We start from the raw sequence: 16,378 nt of genomic DNA on the forward strand, positions 1-16,378 counted from the left end.
TGTCTTAAGTTTGTTTTCAACTCCCAAATTCTTGGATTTCTCACGTCTTGGCTTCCTCAGTAGAGGTGAGAAATGCTAAAACAGTGAAAACAGGAAAAATAACTTACTCATTCAAGTAGTCGATTATGGTCCAGATGGAAAACTTGAATTATTTTTGTAAAACTGAAATAAAGTAGCCAGGCACCGTGGCTCACGCCTGTAATCTCAGCACTTTGGGAGGCTGAGATTCTTGAGGTCAGGAATTCAAGACCAGCCTGGCCTGTCTTTACTAAAAATACAAAAATTAGTCAGGCATGGTGGCGGGCACCTGTAGTCCCAGCTACTCAGGAGACTGAGGCGGGAGAATCACTTGAACTTGGGATACAGACATTGCAGTGAGCCCAGATCATGCCACTACATTCCAGCCTGGGCAACATTGTGAGACTCCATCTCAAAAAATATAATAATAAGTAAAGTAAAAAGTTTCCCATACTTGATAAATGTCTAATAAAAATTGAATATGTTCCAGTACTCTGAAAAAGGAGTTGAATATAGTTGGAGGTTGGTTTTTAGGAATTATTTTTCTTAAATTAATTATCCTTGTAGTCACCAAGGAATTGTGTATTTTTTGTTGATCTTAGAAAATTGATCAAATCTATAGTTCATTTTGTTTTTTCAATTTTTTTTTTAAAGAGATGGGGTCTTACTGTATTAACGTTGAACTCCTGGCCTCAACCAGGTCTCCCACCTCAGCTTCTGAAGTAACTGGGACTGCAGGTGCCACTGAGCCAGGCTCCTTTATTGGTATTTTTATTAAAAGCTTTTCTCTAATGTCTTTGTAACAGTTCTCAATTTTTGAAATGGTGTTACTTGTTCTTTAGAGTAAAACTGTCAACTTTCATTTTCTTTTTTTTCTTTTTTTTTCTTTTTTGAGACGAAGTCTCGCTCTGTCACCCAGGCTGGAGTGTAGTGGCGGGATCTCGGCTCACTGCGACCTCCACCTCCGAGGTTCAGGTGATTCTCCTGCCTCAGCCTCCAGAGTTGCTGGAATTAACAGGCACGCGCCACCGTGCCCAGCTAAGTTTTTTTTTGTATTTTTAGTAGAGATGGGGTTTTACCATGTTGGTCAGGCTGGTCTCGAACTCCAGATGTCAGGGGATCCACCCACCTCAGCCTCCCAAAGTGCTGGGATTACAGGCATGAGCAACAGCGCCCAGCCTCAACTTTTATTTTCATTTGGTTAGTTTATGAAATATTCAGTTGTATAAATGTCTTTTCTCTGTATAGAAGTTTCTTGGAGTTCAAGGAGTGCTAGTTTGCAAACTCATAGAGTATTTATAAAAGCTAACTGCAGAAGGTGTTCATAGGCTAAACCGTTTCTTATTCTTGGTAGCACCATTTTCTCTGGTCTGAAATACTTTCCTTCTACTATTAGTGTCTGTCAGTGCCCAGCAGTGTGTTTACTTTCCTGAGGAACAATTCAAACGCTAAGTGCTTTAAGACCTAAGGGTGGAAAAGCAGTGTTTTCAGGCATTATTAGGAAAAGAAGATTTAAATTAAGACACTCAGAAACAAAAACAGGTTTGTAATTGATAAAGTGAAAGATGGTTAAAGAAGGTTAGATTGACCAAAGCTAGAGTTTACCTTTTTTTTTTTTTTTTTTTTTTTTTGAGACAGTGTCTCATGCCGTTGCCGAGGCTGGAGTGCAGTGACGTGTTCTTGGCTCACTGCAACCTCCACTTGGGTTCAAACAGTTCTCCCGCCTGAGCCTCTTGAGTAGCTGCGAGGCATGTGTCACCACGCTCAGCCATTTTTTGTGTGTTTTTAGTAGAGACTGGGTTTCTCCATGTTGGTCAGGCTGGTCTCGAACTCTTGACCTCAGGTGATCTGCCTGCCTCGGCCTCCCAAAATGCTGGGATTACGGGCGTGAGCCACTGTTTCCGGCTGAGAGTGTACCTTTTTTTAATCGAGCAATCTAGTACTTGATCCTAATATTCTTTGTGGTGGGTGTTTGCATTTTTAGATGAGGAAAAGGGAAATCTAGGAGTACTAGGAAATACAGTTGGTATATGGGAACTGATGCATAATTAGACTTAAGCGATCCATGTTGAATTTATGACTTAAGCACTTAACTATAACTTTACCCTCTCCAGTTGTCTGATGATAATCAAAACTTGAAGCAGTTATCCATATTGGGATCTCTTTGGGGAATCCCAGTCACCAAAAGTTAGGTTTTCTTTAATATTTTTTCATGGAAGGTTTCAAATATACTCAAATTTGAAAGAATTATGTAATAAATTCTCATGAGCCCATCACACATCTTCAATAATGAATGTACAGCATTGCAGTGTGGAGCTTGGCCTATTGCTGACCACTCATCAATGTGGCAGAACCACTCCATAATTCCCCATGGAAATGGGAACTACTTCAGTTCTCTTTTTACAGAAAAATTCAATAAATATCTACTGATTGTGCCCTACTTGTGACTTGAAGCCAGGTTGTTGTTGTTGTTTTTCTTTCTTTTCTTTTCTTTTTTTTTTTTTTTTTAATAGTCTTGCTCTGTTACCCAAGCTACAGTGCATTGGCATGATATCAGTACACTGCAACCTCCAGCTCCTGGGTTCAAGTGATTCTCTTGCCTCAGCCTCCCGAGTAGCTGGGACTATGGGCATGCACCACAACACCTGGCTAATTTTTGTATATAGTAGAGATAGGGTTTCATCATGTTGCCCAGGCTGCTCTTGAACTCCTGAGCTCAAGCAGTCTACCCACCTCCACCTCCCAAAGTACTAAGATTGCAGGCATGAGCCACCATGCCAGCAAAGCTGGGTATTTCTTAAATTTGTTCAGTCAGGTGCAAGAAATTATTTGCCCTACTCTGAAAGTTAAAAATATTCTAAGAGAATTATGGTTTCACAGCTGAGGTTTTTTAAGACTTGAGCTCCCGGGACTCCTGCATATATCCTTAGAACAACATCGTCCAGTAGAAGTACAATGTGAGCCACGTTTTGCTTAACCCAGCATATCCAAAATATTACCCCTTTTGCATGTGCTTAAAAAAAAAATTAAGATGATTTATATTCCAGGTTTTCAATATTCAGTGAGTAATTTTACACTTAGAGCAAGTGTCGTTTCAGACTAGTCACATTTCGAGTACTCAGTAACCACATACGGACTAGTCGCTACCTTACTAGATAGCATAGCCTTTGGGTCCCACAAAGTGTTCACATTCTCTGTTTACACACATCTTTTGAAGTGTCATGAGAGAGAGCCAGATAGGATCCAGATTTTCTTTAAATCTGTTTGGTCTGTCTTACGGATTCCTAGTTGATTACTTCTTTGTTGCTTCTTATAGGGATGTATCAGAAGCTTAATAATCTCAAGATTATTATGTTAACTGCCTGAAGTATTAATTTTAGCAATAAATTGAACTATAATTTTAATTTTTCAAGTAAATTTTCTTACGTGATACTAAATATTTCATATATACATGTATTAGAAGTAAATGGGAATTTAGTAATGAATAGTATATAATAGTTTGTGATGGTATTTTTCTGGTTTTTTTTTTAGATTGCAGCAAAAATTGGAGGTGATGCTGGGACATCACTGAATTCAAATGACTATGGTTATGGGGGACAAAAAAGACCTTTAGAAGATGGAGGTAAGTTATACGTATTTTAAATTGTTTTTCAGAGTATTTAGTTGAAGTGGTTATCAGTATTTTTTTGTTATTCTATTGAGACATTACTTTTATTATAAGGTTGTTAAAATTGTAAGATGTATATTGGCCTAAAGAGAGGGGAAGAGACCTAGACAAGGTAAGTAAAATTTGAGTCAACTAGAAAGTTTTGTCTTAACTGAAAACAGTTTATTTTCCCTCTTTTAGGATTGTGCCAGATTGAAAGTTTGCACAGACGTCTTGTTAATAATATTAAAATATATATATATAAATTGCTTAGAAGACACTTCACTGGTTTTACTCATACATGAATGGATTTTAATATGCTGTGTTTTCGTCATTTTTCTATTTGCAATTGCACTTTAAAGGTCGAAATTCGTATTGTTTGCTACTCTAGTGTGTTGCAGGTTATACCATTTTTTTTAATGTTCTTTGCTTTTAGTACTTTTGTGTTTCATGTTTAGCCTTAAACCTATGGATTAAAACAGTGGGTTCACAGTGCTTTGTAGTTTTAAAAATCATAATCATTGAAGCTTCTGAACTTAGAAGTCTGCATGTATTTTTTGTTTTAGGTTTGATGTATGAGTTTTGATACATTTTCTTTTTACCCTTTTTTTTAAAGGAAGGATTCTCACTGAGGCTATAGAATGTATTTGTAGCTTTTGACCAGGAGAACTTGGTTTCCTTTTATTTAAGTGTCTTTCATATTTATAGTGAGGTTTTTAATATACAAAAAAAAATGAGCTAATGATGCTTCAGATGTTGTATGTAATGTATTCTTTTTATTTTATGTGTAGATGGCTCTTGGACAAGTCCGAGCAGTACAACACACTGGGAGGGAATGCCCTCTCCTTTTAAAGGCAGGAATTTTTATTTATTACCTGTGTTCAGTATGTAAACGTGAAATAAACCAGTGGATTCTTAAATGGACACAAATATTTCTTGGATTATGTGTCTGAATTTTTGCTGCAGAACATTCTGATGGTTAATCATTTAAGTTTGAAGGGGGGAGGAGAATGTAGTACTTTGAGCTATAGGTTGTCTGTTCCAAGGTATGCATTGTATTCATCTGTGTAATGGATTCAGATGAAGGTAGTCATATAGTTGCTTTGAGATTTTTTTTTTTTTTGCTAAAGTTTTATGCAGTGAAATGTTTGTTTATAAATATTAAAACAGTTTAAGTTGAGACTGCCTTGTAATGTTGTGGGGGGTTTTTTTAAAATTTTTTGGGGCATAGCTTTGTGGTCACTGTCAGATACACTCAACTTTTAATATGTCAGATTTTTGTAGTTTGATACGCTTTTTTCCCCCCAGTCTTCAGTTCCTGAGGTGGAAGCATCATTAGCCTTTAGCGTGTGATATTTTGCTAGTAATGGACCTAAAGTACTTTGTCTTGTATCATTCTAATGTGCTTAACATACATTAATTAAGGTCAGTGATTTGTTAAGAATCAGATAACTATTTTAATGTCTGTGCATCTTTTGAATGTGAAGAGAATGAAGTATAGTTTCTTTTTTAGATTACTGAGTTTGGGTTGAATTTTGGCAGTTTTGGTTCAAATCATAAACCATACCTTCAGATATTTCAATAAATATTTATATTGTTATTTATTCTTGTTTGGGAGGGGAGAAGCTTTGTACTTAATTGGCAAAAAATTAAAAGACACTTAATTTTGCAGATCAACCAGATGCTAAGAAAGTTGCCCCTCAAAATGACTGTAAGTATTCCTTTTAAACTGGGTCAAAAGCTGTATTAAGATTTTGTTCATATTATCGGTTATCTTTGAAGTTAATTGGTTTATGAGTATTTTGGATCAGCTAGCCTGAATTTCTTTATAAATATGTACCTTTTTCTCCTATTTTACAATCTGTCCCATTAATTGTGGCCAGGTATATGTAAGGATTGGTTGCCGAATTATTTTACATATTTAACAACTCCAATTCTTGATCTATGCTTGTACAACTTGAAAAAGGAAATTATTTTGTTGTGTGCCATTGCTAATACAATGTCTTCCCTTTCATTGGCTCTCTTGCCCCTGTCAGTGCCAATATAAATATTCTGTATAAAATTTGACTCTCTTCAAGGTGTTGTCTGTGCATTAGGGAAAGATTTTTGAATGTTTGATGTGATTTTGTTATTAAATACATAAGTAACTTTAAATTTTGAATTTTCGTTTTATTTTTATTTAATTTTTTGATAGCTTTTGGAACACAGTTACCACCGATGCATCAGCAGCAAAGGTATAGTCACAAGTTTTCAAAAAGTACTCTGCAAGTTTTGGTTGAGCTGCATGTAAAAACACAACCACATTGGTGTATATTGAATATTGTATGTGTCTGTGTATTTTTTGGTGTACCTAGTTCATATCACTCCCCTTGGGTAGGTACCATAAAGTGATGATTTTTCTTTTGAGTGAGAAAAATTGGTGATTTGGAGTGATAGATGAAATTAGCCACAGTTTAGAAGAACAGGGGTGAATTAGAGTAACTGTTAAGATGACATTCTCTAAACTCCACTCCAACTCCTTTACAGTTCATGCCTTCAGACTGTTCCATTGATCATCCCTTCTTCACTTGATGTATCATCTTAAAATTCTTAATTTAACTACTCAAGTAATAAGACCATATTTTTTGACATGAGTCTGAGCATAGAACCTTAGTGTAAGCCATTGGGAGACATTTTACTTCCATTTTTATTAATAGATTATCTTTTATTTGTAAACAAAGTATCTTTCATTGAAGGAAAAAATGGTACTTTCTTGTTACTTTTTAGCAGATCTGTAATGACAGAAGAATACAAAGTTCCAGATGGAATGGTTGGATTTAGTAAGTAACTTGATTTTTAAAGTTTTGAAAACGTGATCAAAACATACTTTAGAATCTTTCAACCAAAAAAACTTTTTTTTTCCTAACTAGTAATTGGCAGAGGAGGTGAACAGATCTCACGCATACAACAGGAATCTGGATGCAAAATACAGATAGCTCCTGGTAATGTTGCATTCTCTTGGTATTTTCAGAGTGACTAGAAAAGTAGCTTTTTTTTTTCTTTTAGGTTTCTAGTACTAATAATGCTACCTTTAATCCTTTGACCTGAAGTTCTATTTTTGTTTTAAATTGTAGACAGTGGTGGCCTTCCAGAAAGGTCCTGTATGTTAACTGGAACACCTGAATCTGTCCAGTAAGTTTGAAAATCTTAAAAATCGACTTAAAGTAACAACAGGAGAACTCTTTGAATTTTCTCTCTGCTCTTTGTTACTGCTTTATTTTACACTACTGTTTCGTTGCCTCCTTCCCTCCCAAGTCCTCTAACTCCTTTGAAGTTTATGCCTTATGCCTTTCTCAATTAGGGTTCATCATCTGAATCATTAAACACAAAATGGTTAAAACAACTTCATATCTACTCCAATCTCTACTTGTAAAGCGAAGTGTAGCCTGGAGAAGAATACGCAGTAATGTTGACTGGTGACACCTAAAACTCATAGACATTAAGCTCAAATGAACTGTTGTGTTGCCTGCATTTCCCTAGTTCCATTCACTTTTCCATTCCTCTCCAAGGCTCTTTAATACTATATTTCCCCATCTCCAAATCTTCAGCATCTAACCCCACCTCTCTCCCACTTAAGCTTATTTACTGAGAAAATGGAAACAAATGATGAGAAGCTTTTCTTTTCCCCTACCACTAAACCTACCAGCCTTCAGTTTTTTTCTCTGTTCACATAGTACTCAGGTAATTGCTTTTCTTTGTGTTCATGTGCCTAAAGCCAGCCCTTTTTTCCTATTGAAGGTTCAGCCTGCAGTTGTACTTTCTTCTGTATTACTAGTTTCCTCTCTTTACTAGATTTTTTCTTTTCTTTTTTTTGAGACGAAGTCTCACTCTGTTGCCAGGCTGGAGTGCCGGGGCACGGTCTCAGCTCACTGCAACCTCCGCCTCCCGAGTTCAAAGGATTCTCCTGCCTCAGCCTCCCAAGTAGCTGGGACTACAGGTGCATGCCACCACACCCAGCTAATTTTTGTATTTTTTTAGTAGAGACAGGGTTTCACCATGTTGACCAGGATGGTCTCAATCTCTTGACCTTGTGATCCACCCGCCTCGGCCTCCCAAAGTCCTGGGATTATAGGTGTGAGCCACTGCCCCCAGCCTGATTTTCTTTGTAGCACTTTCCAAATAATGCGTTACTCATTTGACATGTTATTTTTACTTATTTTAATGAAACAAAGCCCCTCCAGCAGGAACCCTGTCTCTTTGAGTGTTATTACCCCATTACCTAAAATAGCACTTGCACATGGTTGATATTTAAGTATTTGTTGAATGAATAATTGTAGCATATGAGTAAGCAAAACGGTAGTTTAAAAATGTAAATAAACAAATCATTTAGTTCTTGGAAGAATCAGTTTAATTCTGAGATAACTTTAGCATTAGAGTTCTTTCTTGGAAATTTTGGACTATTCTTAAAAATAAAAATTGTGTATCTAGAAAATTTATTGCATAATCTCTCAATCTTTGACCCTTGATGGCATTTTCTTTCAGTTAAAAGTAAAAACATTGTTAAAGTTAGCGTTAAGACACCTAATCCTGAATTGGGTAGGAGGAGTACTTGGTTACATTGTTTTGTATTTCTCTATTTGAATAAGCTTGGGTATGCTACAACTTACTATTTAAATATTAATTTGTTAACAGGTCAGCAAAACGGTTACTGGACCAGATTGTTGAAAAAGGAAGACCAGCTCCTGGCTTCCATCATGGCGATGGACCAGGAAATGCAGTTCAAGAAATCATGATTCCTGCTAGCAAGGCAGGATTAGTCATTGGAAAGGGGGGAGAAACTATTAAACAGCTTCAGGTATTGTTATGTTTGTGAAATGGCTACTTTTGGTCTGTTTTGATGCCCATTTTTGTCCGCTGCCTTTTGTTAATATGTATTATTTCTATGATTATAACAGGAACGGGCTGGCGTTAAAATGGTTATGATTCAAGACGGGCCGCAAAACACTGGTGCTGACAAACCCCTTAGAATTACAGGAGACCCATATAAAGTTCAAGTAAACTTAACTTTATACTTTATAAAGAAAGAGTTTGGGTTGAATGGGTTTGGGCAAAATATGCATGAATAATTAAAATGTTTTGAGACATGCTTTCTAAATTAGCTAACTTTTTCTACTTTAGCAAGCCAAGGAAATGGTGTTAGAGTTAATTCGTGATCAAGGTGGTTTCAGAGAAGTTCGGAATGAGTATGGGTCAAGAATAGGAGGAAATGAAGGGATAGATGTAAGTAAAAATACCCATTCAGAAATGGTTGTATGCTAATTCATAAATAGTCGTGTTTCTGTTTTGTGTTCAATAGCTCTAACATTGTTATCCTTTTATTTCACCTTTATACTTTAGAATACAGAATTACGTATTTTATATCTTGTCACCCTATTTGCTATAAATATAAAACTATATGTACTTTTATGATTTGAGGCAGATTTTCAGGAAATGGTGTTTTTTTTTTAAATACTTTTTTTTATTTTAAACCCTGAGAAGCTTGTTTTCTTAATACTTAGTCTTTTTTACATAAGGTCCCCATTCCAAGATTTGCTGTTGGCATTGTAATAGGAAGAAACGGAGAGATGATCAAAAAAATACAAAATGATGCTGGTGTTCGAATTCAGTTTAAGCCAGGTGAGTGCATATAATAATCTCGTAAGTGTTGGCAGCAATGAGTTTTGACATACATTTATTATTATTATTATTATTATTATTATTTTAATTTAAGTTCTAGGGTTCATGTGCACAACGTGCAGGTTTGTTACATATGTATACGTGTGCCATGTTGTGTGCTGCAGCCATTAACTCGTCATTTACAATGAATATATCTCCTAATGCTATTCCTCTTCACTGTCCCCTCCCCACAATAGGCCCCAGTGTGTGATGTTCCCCTTCCTGTGTCCAAGTGATCTCGTTGTTCAGTGTCCACCTATGAGTGAGAACATGTGGTGTTTGGTTTTCTGTTCTTGTGATAGTTTACGGAGAATGATGGTTTCCAGCTGCATCCATGTCCCTACAAAGGACACGAACTCATCCTTTTTTATGGCTGCATAGTATTCCATGGTGTATATGTGCCACATTTTCTTAATCCAGTCTGTCACTGATGGACATTTGGGTTGGTTCCAAGTCTTTGCTATTGTGAATAGTGCTTCAATAAACATACGTGTGCATGTGTCTTCATAGCAGCATGATTTATAATCCTTTGGGTATATACCCAGTAATGGGATGGCTGGGTCAAATGGTATTTCTAGTTCTAGATCCTTGAGGAATCACCACACTGTTTTCCACAATGGTTGAACTAGTTTACAGTCCCACCAACAGTGTAAAATCGTTCCTATTTCTCCACGTCCTCTCCAGCCCCTGTTGTTTCCTGATTTTTTAATGATTGCCATTCTAACTGGTGAGAGATGGTATCTCATTGTGGTTTTGATTTGCATTTCTCTGATGGCGAGTGATGATGAGCATTTTTTCGTGTGTCTGTTGGCTGTACGAATGTCTTCTTTTGAGAAGTGTCTGTTCATATCCTTTGCCTACTTTTTGATGGGGTGGTTTGCTTTTTTCTTGTAAATTTGTTTGAGTTCTTTGTAGGTTCCGGATATTAGCCCTTTGTCAGATGAGTAGATTGCAAAAATTTTCTCCCATTCTGTGGGTTGTTTGTTCACTCTGATGGTAGTTTCTTTTGCTGTGCAGAAACTCTTTAGTTTAATTAGATCCCATTTGTCAGTTCTGGATTTTGTTGCCGTTGCTTTTGGTGTTTTAGACATGAAGTCCTTGCCCATGCCTATGTCCTGAATGGTATTACCTAGGTTTTCTTCTAGGGTTTTTATGGTTTTAGGTCTTAACATTTAAGTCTCTAATGAATCTTGAATTAATTTCCGTATAAGGAGTAAGGAAAGGATCCAGTTTCAGCTTTCTACTTATGGCTAGCCAATTTTCCCAGCACCATTTATTAAATAGGGAATCCTTTCCCGATTTCTTGTTTTTTCAGGTTTGTCAAAGATCAGATGGCTGTAGATGTGTGGTATTATTTCTGAGGGCTCTGTTCTGTTCCATTGGTCTGTATCTCTGTTTTGGTACCAGTACCATGCTGTTTTGGTTACTGTAGCCTTGTAGTATAGTTTGAAGTCAGGTAGTGTGATGCCTCCAGCTTTGTTCTTTTGGCTTAGGATTGTCTTGGTAATGCGGGGTCTTTTTTGGTTCCATGTGAACTTTAAAGCAGTTTTTTCCAGTTCTGTGAAGAAAGTCATTGGTAGCTTAATGGGGATGGCATTGAATCTATAAATGACCTTGGGCAGTATGGCCATTTTCACAATATTGATTCTTCCTGTCCATGAGCACGGTGTGTTCTTCCATTTGTTTATGTCCTCTTTTATTTCACTGAGCAGTAGTTTGTAGTTCTCCTTGAAGAGGTCCTTTACATCCCTTGTAAGTTATATTCCTAGGTATTTTATTCCCTTTGAAGCTATTGTGAATGGGAGTTCATTCATGATGTGGCTGTCTGTCTGTTACTGGTGTATAAGAATGCTTGTGATTTTTGCACATTGATTTTCTATCCTGAGACTTTGCCAAAGTTGCTTATCAGCTTAAGAAGATTTTGGGCTGAGACGATGGCGTTTTCTAAGTATACAATCATGTCATCTGCAAACAGGGACAATTTGACTTCTTCTTTTCCTAACTGAATACCCTTGATTTCTTTCTCTTGCCTGATTGCCCTAGCCAGAACTTCCAACCCTATGTTGAATAGGAGTGGTGAGAGAGGGCATCCCTGTCTTGTGCCAGTTTTCAAAGGGAATTTTTCCAGTTTTTGCCCATTCAGTATGATAATAGCTGTGGGTTTGTCATAAATAGCTCTTATTATTTTGAGATACATTCCATCAATACCGAATTTATTGAGTTTTTAGCATGAAGGGCTGCTGAATTTTGTCAAACGCCTCTTCTGCATCTTTTGAGATAATCATGTGGTTTTTGTCTTTGGTTCTGTTTATATGCTGGATTACGTTCATTGATTTACATATGTTGAACCAGCCTTGCATCCCAGGGATGAAGCCCACTTGATCATGGTGGATAAGCTTTTTGATGTGCTGCTGGATTCGGTTTGCCAGTATTTTCTTGAGGATTTTTGCATCGATGTTCATCAGGGATATTGGTCTAAAATTCTCTTTTTTTGTTGTGTCTCTGCCAGGCTTTGGTATCAGGATGATGTTGGCCTCATAAAATGAGTTAGGGAGGATTCCCTCTTTTTCTATTGATTGGTATAGTTTCAGAAGGAATGGTACCAGCTCCTCCTTGTACCTCTGGTAGAATTCGGCTGTGAATCCGTCTGGTCCTGGACTTTTTTTTGGTTGGTAGGCTATTCAATATTGCCTCAATTTCAGAGCCTGCTGTTGGTCTATTCAGGGATTCAACTTCTTCCTGGTTTAGTCTTGGGAGGGTGTAAGTGTCCAGGAAATTATCCATTTCTTCTAAGTTTTCTAGTTTATTTGCGTAGAGGTGTTTATAGTATTCTCTGATGGTAGTTTGTATTTCTGTGGGGTCGTTGGTGATGTCCTCTTTATCATTTTTTGTTGTGTCTATTTGATTCTTCTCTCTTTTCTTTTTTATTAATCTTGCTAGCAGTATGTCAATTTCGTTGATCTTTTCAAAAAACCAGCTCCTGGATTCATTGATTTTTTTGGAGGGTTTTTTTGTGTCTCTCTCTCCTTCAGTTCTGCTCTGATTCTAGTTATTTGTTGCCTTCTGCCAGCTTTTGCATGTGTTTGCTCTTGCTTCTCTAGCTCTTTTAATTGTGATGTTAGGGTGTCAATTTTAGATCTTTCCTGCTTTCTCTTGTGGGCATTTAGTGCTATAAATTTCTCTCTACACACTGCTTTAAATGTGTCTCAGAGATTCTGGTATGTTGTGTCTTTGTTCTCATTGGTTTCAAAGAACATCTTTATTTCTGCCTTCATTTCTTTATGTACCCAGTAGTCATTCAGGAGCAGGTTGTTCAGTTTCCATGTAGTTGAGCGGTTTTGATTGAGTTTCGTAGTCCTGAGTTCTAGTTTGATTGCACTGTGGTCTGAGAGACAGTTTGTTATAATTTCTGTTCTTTTACATTTGCTGAGGAGTGCTTTACTTCCAACTACGTGGTCAATTTTGGAATAAGTGTGATGTGGTGCTGAGAAGAATGCGTATTCTGTTGATTTGGGGTGGAGAGTTCTGCAGATGTCTATTAGGTCTCCTTGGTGCAGAGATGAGTTCAATTCCTGGATATCCTTGTTAACTTTCTGTCTCGTTGATCTGTCTAATGTTGACAGTGGAGTGTTAAAGTCTCCCGTTATTGTGTGGGAGTTTAAGTCTCTTTGTTAGTCTCTAAGGACTTGCTTTATGAATTTGAGTGCTCCTGTATTGGGTGCGTATATATTTAGGATCATTAGCTCTTCCTGATGAATTGATCCCTTTACGATTATGTAATGACCATCTTTGTCTCTTTTGATCTTTGATGGTTTAAAGTCTGTTTTATCAGAGACTAGGATTGCAACCCCTGCTTTTTTTCGTTTTCCATTTGCTTAGTAGATCTTCCTCCATCCCTTTATTTTGAGCCTATGTGTATCTCTGCATGTGAGATGGGTCTCCTGAATACAGCAAACTGATGGGTCTTGACTCTTTATCAGTTTGCCAGTCTGTGTCTTTTAATTGGACCATTTAGTCCATTTACATTTAAGGTTAATATTGTTATGTGTGAACTTGATCCTGTCATGATATTAGCTGGTTATTTTGCTCGTTAGTTGATGCAGTTTCTTCCTAGCATCGATGGTCTTTACATTTTGGCATGTTTTTGCAATGGGTGGTACCGGTTGTTCCTTTCCATGTTTACTGCTTCCTTCAGGATCCTTTGTAGGGGAGATCTGATGGTGACAAAATCTCTAAGCATTTGCTTGTCTGTAAAGGATTTTATTTCTCCTTCACTTATGAAACTTAGTTTGGCTGGATATGAAATTCTGGGTTTAAAATTCTTTTCTTTAAGAATGTTGAATATTGGCCCCCACTCTCTTCTGGCTTGTAGAGTTTCTGCCAAGAGATCCACTGTTAGTCTGATGGGCTTCCCTTTGTGGGTAACTCGACCTTTCTCTCTGGCTTTCCTTAACTTTTTTTCCTTCATTTCAACCTTGGTGAATTTAACAATTATGTGTCTTGGGGTTGCTCTTCTTAGGGAGTATCTTTGTGGTGTTCTCTGTATTTCCTGAATTTGAATGTTGGCCTGCCTTACTAGGTTGGGAAGTTCTCCTGGATGATATCCTGCTGAGTGTTTTCCAAGTTGGTTCCATTTTCCCCGTCACTTTCAGGCACACCAATCAGACACAGTTTTGGTCTTTTCACATAATACCATATTTCTTGAAGGCTTTCTTCATTTCTTTTTACTCTTTTTTCTCTACATTTCTCTTCTCACTTCATTTCATTCATTTGATCTTCAATCCCTGATAATCTTTCTTCCAGTTGATTTGAGTCGGTTACTGAAGCTTATCCATTTGTCATGTAGTTCTCATGTCATGATTTTCATCTCTTATCAGTTCTTTAAAGGTCTTCTCTGCATTGATTATTCTAGTTATCCGTTCATCCATTCTTTTTTCAAGGTTTTTAGTTTCTTTGTGCTGGTTACATAGTTCCTCCTTTAGCTCTGGGAAGTTTGATCCACTGAAGCCTTCTTCTCTCAACTTGTCAAAGTCATTCTCCATCCAGCTTTGTTCTGTTGCTGGCGATGAACTGCGTTCCTTTGGAGGTGGAGATGCGCTTTTGAATGTCCAGCTTTTCTGCACTGCATTTTCCCCATCTTTGTGGTTTTATCTGCCTTTGGTCTTTGATGATGGTGACATACTGATGGGGTTTTGGTGTGGGTGTTGTTTCTGTTTGTTTGTTTTCTTTCTAACAGTCAGGACGCTGAGCTGCAGGTCTGTTGGAGTTTGCTTGATTTCCACTCCAGACCCTGCTTGCCTGGGTATCAGCAGCGGCGGCTGCAGAAGATAGACTATTGCTGAACAGCAAGTGTTGCTGTCTCATTCTTGCTCTGGAAGCTTCGTCTCGGTGTACCCAGCCGTGTGATGTGTGATGTGTCAGTCTGCATCTAGTGGAGGATGTCTCCCAGTTAGGCCACTCAGGGGTCAGGGACCCACTTGAGCAGGCAGTCTGTCCGTTCTCAGATCTCAACCTCCGTACTGAAAGAACCACTGCTCTCTTCAAAGCTGTCAGACAGGGACTTTTACATGTGCAGAGGTTTCTGCTGCTTTTTGTTTAGCTATGCCCTGTCCCCAGAGGTGGAGTCTACAGAGGCAGACAGGCCTCCTTGAGCTGCGGTGGGCTCCACCCACTTCGAGCTTCCTTGGGGCTCTGTTTGTCTACTTAAGCCTCAGCAATGGCAGGCGCCCCTCCCCCAGCCTCGCTACAGCCTTACAGTTAGATCTCCAACTGCTGTGCTAGCAATGAGGGAGGCTCCGTGGGCGTGCAACCCTCTGGGTCAGGTGTGGGATATAATCTCCTGGTGTACCGTTTGCTAAGACCCTTGGTAAAGTGCAGTATTAGGGTGAGAGTTACCCAATTTTCCAGGTGTTGTGTGTCTCAATTTCCCTTGGGTAGGAAAAGGAATTCCCTTCCCCCTTTCACTTCCCAGATGAGGCGATGCCTCGCCCTGCTTCAGCTCTCACTGGTCTGGCTGCACCCGCGGACCAGCATCAACTGTCCGACATGCCCCAGTGAGATGAACTCGGTACCTCAGTTGAAAATGCAGAAATCACCCTTCTTCTCTGTCGTTCATGCTGGGAGCTGGAGGCCGGAGCTGTTCCTATTCGGCCATCTTGGGTGCCATGCCCATTTATTGTTTAATTAATTTTGTTTCTTTGTTTTGAAGATGATGGGACAACACCTGAGAGGATAGCACAAATAACAGGACCTCCAGACCGATGTCAACATGCTGCAGAAATTATTACAGACCTTCTTCGAAGTGTTCAGGTTTGATAGAAAGTTAACATTTTCATTTTTTGTTTTTATGGAAAAGTATTTTCCTTCATGAAATCTGAAGTTTCCTCTATATCAGAGTCTGCTTGATGATGCTTTATTAATGGAGAAAGTTTAAATTGCTTTAAGGTAAATCTTGGAGCAGGAAGAACTACTACCTTAAGTGCTACCTTATTTACTCTTGAATTTAAAAGAATGTTATTACTTATGATTATTTGGGCCAGTTCATCTCTACATTTATGGTTCAGGTATTTGAGAGCTGGGAAAAATAGATGTAATAATTTTATCAGGAAAAAAAGTATTTCTGTGCTGACTTTTTTCCTTCTTATCTATTCCTCTCTATAGGCGGGTAATCCTGGTGGACCTGGACCTGGTGGTCGAGGAAGAGGTAGAGGTCAAGGCAACTGGAACATGGGACCACCTGGTGGACTACAGGAATTTAATTTTATTGTGCCAACTGGGAAAACTGGATTAATAATAGGAAAAGGCAATGTATTTTAAACTCTTAATGTTTAACACATTATTCATTTTTCTGGACACTATTTCTGTTGCTGTTGTAAACAAGTGGCAATGCTTTTTCTCTGGCTGTACTTTAGTAGAAAAACATTCTTTTGTTAATACGTAACAAGTAAAACATAAATGAAGGATCTAATGTATATTTATAAAAAGAGCAGGATTTTAATCTTACTAGCTTCTAGAGAAGGT

General features: G+C 37.9%; 1 protein-coding gene across 8 annotated transcripts in view; it reads left to right on the forward strand.

The window, feature by feature from the left end:
• FUBP1 (far upstream element binding protein 1) overlaps window positions 1–16,378 on the forward strand; it is a 40,498-nt gene that overhangs the window by 5,332 nt on the left and 18,788 nt on the right. For 6 of the 8 annotated variants that reach the window (XR_002731028.3, XR_002731030.3, XR_002731029.3 and 3 more), the window contains exons 2-13: window positions 3,550–3,640; window positions 5,337–5,375; window positions 5,859–5,898; window positions 6,431–6,483; window positions 6,574–6,645; window positions 6,778–6,835; window positions 8,336–8,498; window positions 8,599–8,697; window positions 8,822–8,923; window positions 9,217–9,319; window positions 15,567–15,667; window positions 16,019–16,160. Coding sequence is in view for 3 of the 8 variants with exons in the window: in XM_023208937.3 (XP_023064705.1) it covers window positions 3,550–3,640; window positions 5,337–5,375; window positions 5,859–5,898; window positions 6,431–6,483; window positions 6,574–6,645; window positions 6,778–6,835; window positions 8,336–8,498; window positions 8,599–8,697; window positions 8,822–8,923; window positions 9,217–9,319; window positions 15,567–15,667; window positions 16,019–16,160 (1,063 nt within the window). In the remaining 5 variants the exon portion in view is untranslated. Of the gene's footprint in view, window positions 1–3,549; window positions 3,641–4,455; window positions 4,519–5,336; window positions 5,376–5,858; window positions 5,899–6,430; window positions 6,484–6,573; window positions 6,646–6,777; window positions 6,836–8,335; window positions 8,499–8,598; window positions 8,698–8,821; window positions 8,924–9,216; window positions 9,320–15,566; window positions 15,668–16,018; window positions 16,161–16,378 lie in introns of all 8 variants that reach the window. The other 2 variants (XM_023208968.2, XM_023208958.3) reach the window with 2 other exon arrangements.

This window comes from Piliocolobus tephrosceles, chromosome 1 (genome assembly GCF_002776525.5).
Source record: "Piliocolobus tephrosceles isolate RC106 chromosome 1, ASM277652v3, whole genome shotgun sequence".
NCBI lineage: Eukaryota > Metazoa > Chordata > Mammalia > Primates > Cercopithecidae > Piliocolobus > Piliocolobus tephrosceles.